Below are 11,045 nucleotides of genomic sequence, written 5' to 3'. Positions count from 1 at the left end.
AATAATAAATAACCAACAAAACGTGTTGTGCAAAAAGGCTATAACTTTTTAAATGTTAAGAATTCCCATTGGGTCAAATACTGTCATTTAAATATGAGTCATGTACATGGTTATACAATCGCCAAGTGGTGACGCAAAACCCAGCCCTGCACTAGCTGTAGCCCGATCAGCTGACAGGACAACTACCTATGATTTCTTCTGTTGAGTGAGAGATCAGTATGGACCACACTTAATGGCCTACCGATTGCAAAGAATTAAACTATCATTATCATTATTTTGCTTACAACCAAAGTGATGTAGGCTGATAACAAACTTATACTAAGAACAGAAGCTTTTGGCCTTTGTCCATTAAGATTTATCTTTCATCACACACAGATGTGTAAATCATGTTCAAATAGTAACAAGCTAAAAACAAATTATTTCTTAAATTTTTTAATAGTACAACAAAATTTATTTTGTATATTTTTTGTGCTAGTAAAATTACAAGACAAGTTTTTCAATAGTATACAAATTTAATTTGGAAAATAATAAAAATGTACAAGTATTTACAATATTTTGAAAGTTTACAGTTAAATATAACACATTATACTGACTAAATCACAAACATGACTCGATCAGGGAGTTGCCATTTAAAATTGATGTCCCTGCAACAAGAATCTGAGTCCCAGTCAACTTTTCCAATAAGTAGAATGCAGCAATTTCAGAGTAAGTGACACCCCCTATAAAGTAAACCAGAAATGTCCTGGGAGCTATGTCATTTGTCTTATCCATTTTTACTTTTGCGTTGAGCAACATTTTAGCCACTTCTTCTGGTACAACTTCTCGTTTAATAAGCATATGTACAATTTGACACACTAGAGGAATATAGGCACCATTAAAAACATAACTCATGTCTTTTGGATTTTTCAAATCGTAATCGTCCTTTACTGTGGGGAAAAGCTTAAGTTTCTGGGCAAGAGAATAGAAAGTACTGCGTCTTGTAGGAAGAGAAACAGCATGGACTACTTTGTTAGCCAATGCTCCTGCTGTTACATCGTTGGACAGTAAAGTTGACTGTTGTGTCAATAACCCGAGCTTGTCCAAGTTGTGAAAACTGGTCAGGTGTTTATATCCGTAAGCGTGAAGATACTGAATTTTCAAATTGTTGATTTCATCTACAGTCAGACCATCTTGTGTGACAGACTGAAGGCAAAGTAGCCGTAAAGGACTTAAATTTCCCCCGAGATTCATAGCTATGCAGTCTTCTATATAAGAGATATTTTCTTTTCTCCCTCGACCCTCCAACATCCTTTGCTCCGCTGCCTGCGTACTCTCAAATCTTGGTCCCATCTTTCCAATAATACCTTCACAAGCACTTATGTGGTATGCTAAACTGCTTTTTAAAGCTAATGCATTCGGTAATTCCTGTGTTATGTTGCGCTTTAAATCTTTTAAATTCATGTTTGCGGTAGGTTTTAGTTCTTGTAAATTTTTAGCGACTTTACTTAGAAATCCAAAAACATCAGAGAAATGTCTATGCTTTATCTGGCTGTAAATTTCTTCTGTACTACTGAGTAACCGACCGCCCCGAGGTTTACTGTTTTGTGTATCCAAACTGAAGTCAAGAACACCACTTTTGATTCCGAAAACTTCATGTAGTAGGCTTGTGTATGTGCCAGGTGTCAAAAGAACACTTGGATAGTCGATGTCTCTGTCCACAATTACGAAACATGAAATATCTGACAGTTCTCTTTCTGGTTTTCCGTAACTTTCAAATAAAATGTCTATCTGTTGATCCACTATTGCAGCGTATTTTCCCTGCAAGAACGTCATTGACGGTTTTCCGTAGAGCATCTGCAAACCCCAAATCGATCTGGCAACACAAGGCAGAAAGAGCTGGTCTTGATCAAGGAATGTTTTACGGTAAAAACTGTCCAGCTGGAAAGATAGAATGTTGCCATCGAACTGAATCATCTCCCACTGGAAGCCATACAGAGTGACATGGCCCAAAACCCCTTCCTCCTCCAGCAGATTGGAGATGGAAATCAGTTTTTGAGGAATCAAAATGATGTGATAGCTCAGATTGTCGGTATTCCTCAATCGGGCATTAATCTGGTCACATATGTGTTTAGCCATTACAAGATCTGACTGGACAAAGTAAACAACTTGACTGTTTGTTGTAGGTATGGAACTTCCATAGTCCAGTTTGAAAATTTTATCGATTCCATGAAATCTGGAACAAAATTAAATGCATGAGAAAAGTGAATCACTAATTACATCCTGTCACTAATTACATCCTGTCATATTCTGCAAACTCCATATATTTATGTTCCTATCTTGTTCAGTTCTACACATACTTAAACATGCAATTTTTACAACACTTTATTTTCTCAATAATAAATTGAAATTGAAACTTAAATGTAATCCTGTATTAGTAATGTACATTAGTAATAATAAAACGGTTTTTGCTTCAATATGATAACCAGATAGGCGTTTCTCAGCTTAATATCAATCAATTTTAATCAAATATAATTGTGCTTCTTAATGTAGATGAAAATATGAGTCCACAGTAAGCACTAACAATACAGTGCTGGTTAATGGTACACTCACCCACTAAAATTCTCTTACTCAATCCTACATTGAAATTAAATGAAAAATGTCTATTTCTAGAGGTGAAGTTAGGACTAAAAAGTCCTTTATTCCACTTGACCTCTCTAAACACAAATAAAGAAAATAAAATCATTCCAATACCGTAAATGGCATGTAAAACTAAATTAGGTAATTAATTACGATACAACATAAAAATTTACATTTTAAAATTACAAATTTAGTACGGTATATTGATTAAACTCTAACAAAAATATCTTTAACCCTCTAGCTGGTATGAAACAAATTTTCGTCACCAAAGGCCCGTCCGATTTGGCAAGGACGAATATTCATGGCCTAAGTAGACATGTACAGTTATTGAAATTTTAGGCAATTAAGGTCATATAAATGATTTTTATTTGATATATTCTGGCAGAGCATTAACTATAGTACCGATTTACTATTCTTACTTTGATTATTGTCTTCTTTGTGTACCGTAAAACATTGTTCTCTATGGACAGCTGATGTGAACGTAGTACGGGTCAACCACATTGTTGTGAAACTGTAAACAAGTGCGGGTTTTGTACAAATAGTCTTTGTGAAAATTGTATGTATTTTATAATGTTTTAGTGTTGTTATTATTGTTCTTTAGCTTTCTTAGGCTATAGTTTTAGTTGTTCAGTATGGGTGAAAACTTTAGAGACCAATCAAATGATCTTAGAGAGCTCGCAGGGCGGGATCTAGTGACGCTGAGTGAAAAATGAAATCTTGTGTATATTGTACATATGTAAATAAGGTAAGATTAAAATTTTTTATTTTATTTTATTTTTGTTTTATCTGTCATACATATTTGAGTATAAATGCAGTCATGAGATTATGTTTACCCACGAACAATAATATTTATTTAGAAATTACGCATTTTTGAAAATAAGGAAATACACGTGCTTTTTCATACAAAGCCCTGTAACACATACGTTTTGAGGTAAAAGTTACAATAATTATATATTTTTGGAATCAGGACAAAATTTTGAATAAATTATAAATTCACAGTTTTGCTGTAAAGCTTATTGCTAAGCAGTTACACAACGGAATATTTACAAAAATAATGTCCAAAAAACATTTTTCTTACATTTTGTAAAAAAAAAAACAAAAATATGTCTCCATGGAAACAATAAGATATTGTTATTATAATGCTCTCCATATAGTTGTGAATACATTTGACATAATAATAGTTTATATTTGGACTAACAGTTATGAAATGTGATACATTATAAGAAACGTCTGCGAGGCTGTTAAAATAGAGCCGCCAGTACAGAGTGACACCATTGCCAGTTCTAGGATTAATACAGTAAGCAACTAATAGAATTATGACATCCTCATCAACTTTTAATATCCATTCACTCAGCTTACATACAGTTAGCCCAAACGCAACAACAAGAACCACCAACCGCCAAATCCACAGCAGAAAGGCCCTAACTTCAGCCCCAAAGCAATCGTGCTTGTCAATAATTTTGGTATCATCTGGGAGAGCATTGCATAATCGACATTCGGAAACAGTGAAATATTTATTATACAAGGCTGTCCAATGAATTGGAATAGAGAATAAGGATACACCCAATATTGTATGATAATGCAATGTCTTTTTTGTAAAATCAAGGCTGATACAATTGTAACAGTCCGACTTAGTTGTTACAAAAATCCTTCACCTAAAAAAGTAACGTAATCGTTAAAGACATGGTTTTCTACAGACACTTTCATAATTCCCTTTAATTTACAATAACTGCATTATTCTCTGGGTGATCAAGAAGAACAAGAATGTTGTTTCTATCCACACACAAAAAAACTTCCTTGTCAATTAATTGTGGACAAGTCTGGATTTGAATAGTATTTACCAGGTGTCAAGTACTTTGCCATCTTGGTAAGTACATTAGTATCATTAATAAAACTGTTATGTAATTAAAAAAGAAGCAATAAACAAAAATTACTTTTATTCAAGGTTTTCATTACACACACACACACACACAGTAAAAACTAGAAGAAATAAAATATTATCTCATGGCAAATATTTATGTCTTTAACGGAAATATACAGGGTGTCACAACTTCTGTGGATGATAATAATCATCATTTCAAGTAAAAAATGTCCTGTAAATATAGGTTGAAAAATGTGATGTTTAGCCACTGGCTGCCATTTTGTATTTTTTATCAAAAAATTAATATATCTAGCACTATTTAGGCTAAGGAAAGCAAATTTGGCACATAGGTCTGAATAGATAAGAGGAAAACTAAACAAATAATTGTATTATTTTCTTTAATACTAAAAAAATGTCTTCTGTTGAAAATATTTAGTCAGATGACAAAAAAAACCCCATATAGTTATAAAACATTTATTTGACACCAACTATTTGACCAATTTAATTAAAATTCTAATGGCACTTGTTTCGATGAAATCCATAACCACCACTAATAGAAGTGTTAAGAAGCATTAGCAACAGATTGGCTCTTAACAGTCAGGAGAGTACAGTAACTGCTACAGGAGATTTTCCTGTCTTGACAGGCTGAAATCACTGCACTCTCCTCACTGTTATGAACAAGTCTGTTGCTAATATTCCTTAACATTTTTATTAGTGGAGTTTAGCATTCTTTGAATTTGTCATACTGTATGGTTAAATTAATTTTTTTTGTGTGAATTTAACAAAACAAATTGAAATACATGAACATAGTGTTAGTTTTTAGCCCTGGAAGCGTCTATCAGAAATTCTAAAGTGTATGCTGATTTTTGTAGGTTTTACAGAATACCTTGGTAAATTTAATAAAAATCTTATATGTAGTATAAAGTTTTTTTTTTAATTTTATGCATTGTAATAAAACATAAGATGTTTCATAAGTTTGAAATAGTTTCATAAGTTTGAAATAGCCAAATTGTAAGAAATTTAATTAATGTGTTTTTTTATATCTTTTCCTGAAGTTAGCTGATGTGTAGAACACTGTTTAAGTAAAAAAAAACAAAAAACAACACTTCTACTTCAGACTCAACGAAGTCAGTCATATAAGATTCCATTAGAATGTTACGAACATCACTACAAGAATCACCCATTCTGAAATATTATATAATCAAAAGTATATGATAAAACTTTGCTTAATTCATATAAAAACACTTCAGAGCAAAGGACAAAATTATTTATTTATAATCACACACATATTAATAATAAATAACACAATTAGAGTTAAATAGGTCTAATAAGATATTTTTTGTGAGTGTAAGTACTTAAGTATACTTAATTTATGTGTAAATATTAGTTAAATTTAAATATTTTAGAATCAAATATTATTAAATGCTTTTCCAAATATTAAAATACAGTTAATACCTAGTTGTAGCCACCCATTGTAATTGAGAAAACCTCACATCGCTTCAGAAATACAAGGAACAAAATATACAGATATTTATTTTACTAAATTGTAACCCATATCATGCAAATAGTTTACAAAAAACAATTTCTTGATTATATCATTCCTTTTTGCGATACAGTAGAACCCCTCATATCCGGCCACCACGGGACCGAGCCCCTGGCCGGATAACGATTCGGCCGGATAAACCAACCTACAGTACACAGCACTTGACGAAACAAAACAATTGTACTGTACTATACTAACCACACTGGAAATAATCAACGAACTGTTTACAGGTTAAACCTATTAGCTCAACTGAGGACAACACAGGAAAATGTAAACAAATAGATACACAAAAATAACGCAAGAGTCGTGGGAGACTAGTGCGTGCAACTGCGCGTCTGCAAGCCGTGGTAAATAAATTTCGATATTGGCTTCCGGGAAGTGCCGGATAAACCGAGGTGCGGTAAAACCGAGGCCGGATATGAGGGTTCTACTGTATTGGATTTAACGTTAAACCGTACCTTCGATTTTAAAATTTAAAAGATTTTATTCCTTATATTATTGTAGTTTAACTTGATGCTTAGGACTAATGATATACAGTATACATATTTTCAAATTCCTTATTGTTAAAAGAACCTGTTAAAATTTTATAATAGGGTGTCAAATAAGTACCATAAATATGAAATTATTTTCTTTTCTATGACACGTTTTGTTTGGCATTATCCAGTGTGCAAAAGTTGGAAAACGTGAAAATTTAGCTCCAGTCCACCTTCCTCTTATTTTAGCGTTTGGTATCTGACGTTGTTTCAGACTTGACTCCTCGAATATGGAATCATTTTTGTCTGAAGAGATTCAATAAATGTCGGTGACGAAGAAGCTCTTAGAAATGAACCTTTACATCATTTTGACATCTATTTTGAGACTATCAAATACAATAATACAGTGTAATCTAGGTGAAGTGGCAGTCTCATTGTCTCACAAGTGCACAATTGAATACACTACGATGTTTCTGACACAATCTCTAAGTATGGTGGAGCAATCGAGTTTTCCACACATAACATAGCTATGGTACGAAAAGTTGATTCAATTTGAGTAAATGTACCAAATTTCAGGTGGTTATAAGAAAAATTATTTTCTTGTTGAATTGACGCGGAGTGACCATAGCAACCTTATAAGCAAAACTAGGTACATGAAAAGAATTAAATTAATAACCTCAGTTACATCCGAAAGACCCTCCCAAACAAACAATAAAAAATTTCCAAATAGACCAGAGGAAAGCCCCCAAGCCCAGACCACGTACCAATCAGAGATGCTATTGGCCATCAGTATGGCCACAATTGGCGGAAAAAGAAAAAAAATCTGTCGATCTAGTCTCTAAATTTAAACTCAGATCACGTAAACGCTCTTAAGGTTAAATTTTACTTGTACCTATCAATAATACATGGATGCTTACTTTCATATTTATATAGTGAAATAACAAATAGTAGATAGGAACAGAGGATTACTACTATCCTTGAAAGATCAATAAAGACGATTAATGGGCCCTTAATTCTCAAAAGGTAACTAAGAAATTCAGTATACAATACATTGATGGTGGCTTAGTAGCTCCAATATTAAAACCCTAGACTTATTGGTTGCTTATAATAAGTAACTTTAAAGAGATAAGCAATCCGCCTCCATCAAAGTTGCTAGTTCCAAACGTTACAGTAATAGTGAATAGAATGTCACTAAACATTAGACACTTTGTTGGTATCAGATAAGGTAATGGCCGGAGTTGCCAGTCAAAATGTCAACGTTATTAACATATTCGGCTTGTCTTTTTGAACAAAACTATATATGAGTTTAGAGGGGTGCAAATCACAAATAACTATGTTTTTTAATAATTTAAATGGAAATGTCAATTTGTGGTTTTCAGCATTATCTGCACCCGATAGCTCATAAACCATATGGTAGCTTATAAACTGAACTTCCATTTACATAATATTGTAAGATATATATTTATAGAGAATCTATGTACAACTGCATAAAGTATGACGTGTAAATAAAATCAAAATTAGTGATCATATGTATACTGCCGAACAGCTAACATCCGCACATAAAATAAGTGGACACGCTGGTGTTGACAAATACAGACATAAAAAATACAAACTTTAATTCAAATACTATTTATACATCACGTTATTTTGTTACTGTACGTTTCTAGTTTTTATAAACAAAGAACTACAGAAACATGTTTTAGCAATCAGTAATTTTGCGTACTGCCGATCATTTGTTTTCCACAAATAGACGCATCGCATTTGGCGATGATATGGCAAATATCCGCAAGTCAGTTTTCCTGATGGAAATCCCATCAGTTCCCTGATCACTACTCATCTGAACAACTTTCCCCCACACATGATGATCAATCAGACAGTATTCGAACTGTTCAAATTAAATAGTCCAACAAAGAGTCTTACGTCATGTTGTTTAGTAGTCCATGACTATAATATGACAAACACATTGTGACTTGAACCACCCACAATGCAGTGTTTACACTGCTCTCCAGACCTTGCAAACAACTATTTAAGAACAATAGACGCGGGAGCTCTTGCGCACCTATAAATAAGCGTTTTTACTACCGGACACAAAACTTTGCAACTATTTGCCAGTGTAAACACAGCTAGTTCAGTCGATGTTTGGATGTGACTGTGATATCTAAATATAACATAATTTTCTTTCTTTTAATCTATGTAATCTGAAGACCAATCGGAACATGTGTGTGTGTGTGTGTGTGTGTGAAGAGCAATCATTCATAGATCAACAGAGTCCTTGGCCACAATACAAGTGATAAATAGTACGTGGTTAGCGATAGAGCGGCGACTTAAGTTCAGTTTTTGTATTTCACATATGGAGAATGTTTAAACACTGGCCACACCAGACACAATGCCACTGATCCACTCGTGCACATATGGCGATCTTCATTCGCAGTTTCATGTACGACATTGTGTAAGATACAATGTTTTGAGATTAATCAGGTCCTAATTAAAGGTGTCAAATTATTTCTTGATTTCATAAGTTCTTAGAAATGGAAAAATTGTTTTTGAGACTTTCCCAGTTCTACAGGACGATTCCTGGCTTATTCTTTGTTGAGTGGCCACCCTGCAACTTTTATTGCTAGATAGTAGGAAGTTTTGGTTTGATGTATTTACAATATTTGTTTGCTTTGTAAAGTTGCGTTTCCCAGCTAACAATAATGGTTGAAGGCATTTGTGATCAGGCCATCTAGAATCTCTGAGAAGCACAAAATTAACAAAAACGTCTTTGCATCAATTAGCCCTAATTTCAGTATTATTACATATCCAAAGATCCCTAATGACTGTTGTCAGCAACAAGCAATATGAGGTCGACTCATGACCATAACAAAATCATGTACAACTTTTATTTACCATTGTCACCCCTTAAACCTTTTATTATTTTGTTTAGGAGGACAATAGCAATAGGTTAATAATGTGAAACTAGTCTTTAGACATTCCGGCGTTAATTTCACATTTACCACTTTGTTGCTCAGTAGCAGTGATTATGTATACTATAGATATGGAAATGTTGATAACATGTTAGCTGACAGACATTGCAAAATAGTGTCAGTGTTAATGATCATGTGCATAAATAATAGTAAAGTAGTGTGTAGTGATAGGGGTTTAACACAACAGACCAAAGGTGAGGACCAAGATACTCTGGCTAGACTTACAAACTTACCTTAACTGAGAAACTCCAATTATCCTTTCCAAAGGCTTGATTAAAACTGGATCTATAATAAAGTCTTTTAGACCTGGAATTTTGTTAAGTAATTCTCCTAATCGTTTTTGGGATATCCTATTGAGAGCAGAAGCTCTTGTTTCGAGAGAACAGAGCATGTTTACTTTATCAAAAATAGTTCATATTCTAAAACTGTGAACATAGATTCTTCTGCTCATTTGTTTTAACCATATTAAGTCACAGTGCTATTCAATAACCTTTTAAAGATTATCATCGTATCAAACCTATTCCTACAGGTTGGCTCTCAAACTCCTTATTTCAGCATCGGAAGTCGGAAGACGATACTAAACAAAACATAACCTAATACACTAACACTAAATGACAGTGACGTCTCAACTTACAACCAAACAGGTTTTTTTTTAATTTGCTAAAAGCAGGCTTTGAGTAACTCATACAACTTCGAGGTACATTACTATTAGTTTTGTGATTCAATCACAAGTAGTTATCACAAATCATGGACCACTCAATGCAAGGAGAAAATAATGTCAGTTACAAAACCTGTGCTTTTATTATCTTTAAACCTTATAAAACCCAACTTGATCTATTCAGCCGCATCGTGCATTCGTTTGTGAATTATCATCTTTGTTAAGAGTGTCGTATACATAAGAAAAACATGTAGCGTTTGTGTGTTTTTATAAGTATTCGAGGAGGTACGTTTTAACGTAATACAGAGTGATTAAGTCACGCTCATCAAAAGGTAGTCGAATTGTAAAATGAAAATTTAATCAAGTGAACCAAAATATATTTTAAAACTTTAGCTATAAGTATATAAATACTTACATTTTTACATCAAAAGCTCAAACTGAATACCTTGTCCATTAAGCATGTACAAACTTTTATCGTGTGAAATGAGATTTTTTCAGCATGTTTACATTGATTTTTATTTCCATTGTTGTGTTCATTTACTAATCGTCCAATGTGTGAGGCCGGAATTTATAAAATATTTCTCTAAGATAGCCTCAGAGGAAAAAAAATCTGGAGATGTCCAATCAGGGGATCTTGAAAGCCATAACCCTTTAGATACGATACGCTCGCTAAAAACCTATGTAAAAATTTTACTGTGTCATTAAATGTGTGACATGTGCACTGTACTGTTGCAACATACAATTACGTTCATCTTTTACAAGCACCGTAATAGGTCTTCTCAAACGTTTTTGAAGGCGAGCGTAGCATCACATTTCTAACCTCATCCGTTTAGCGTCCGTAAAAATGGTGGTCGGCCTCCCGGTTCTCTTGCTCTCTGCAACTATTCACATTCACGGAAACGTGTACTGTTTATTGTCATTTTATTGT

General features: G+C 33.5%; 1 protein-coding gene across 2 annotated transcripts; it reads right to left on the bottom strand.

Annotated features, from left to right (window-relative positions):
* Positions 1–492: 492 nt before the first annotated feature.
* LOC124365876 (vacuolar protein sorting-associated protein 33B) lies at positions 493–10,081 on the bottom strand. 2 transcript variants are annotated; one of them, XM_046821974.1, is made up of 2 exons: positions 9,693–10,081; positions 493–2,212 (listed from the first exon to the last, which is right to left on the bottom strand). In XM_046821974.1, exons 1-2 carry the CDS (start codon positions 9,848–9,850, stop codon positions 598–600), a joined length of 1,773 nt encoding a protein of 590 aa, XP_046677930.1. In that variant the 5' UTR covers positions 9,851–10,081; the 3' UTR covers positions 493–597. The 2 variants fall into 2 exon arrangements, with proteins under 2 accessions (XP_046677930.1, XP_046677931.1); XM_046821975.1 differs by lacking the exon at positions 9,693–10,081 and adding an exon at positions 3,036–3,127.
* Positions 10,082–11,045: the final 964 nt, after the last annotated feature.

The sequence above is a fragment of the Homalodisca vitripennis genome, chromosome 7 (assembly GCF_021130785.1).
Source record: "Homalodisca vitripennis isolate AUS2020 chromosome 7, UT_GWSS_2.1, whole genome shotgun sequence".
Lineage (NCBI taxonomy): Eukaryota > Metazoa > Arthropoda > Insecta > Hemiptera > Cicadellidae > Homalodisca > Homalodisca vitripennis.
This window is presented reverse-complemented; position numbering and strand designations above follow the sequence as displayed.

Excerpts from the sequence above, each read along its gene's own strand:
- LOC124365876 (XM_046821974.1), bottom strand. The coding sequence starts at position 9,850 with ATGCTCTGTTCTCTCGAAACAAGAGCTTCTGCTCTCAATAGGATATCC. Across the intron at positions 2,213-9,692 it reads ATTGGAGTTTCTCAGTTAAG|ATTTCATGGAATCGATAAAA; the intron begins GTAAGTTTGTAA and ends ATTTTGTTCCAG.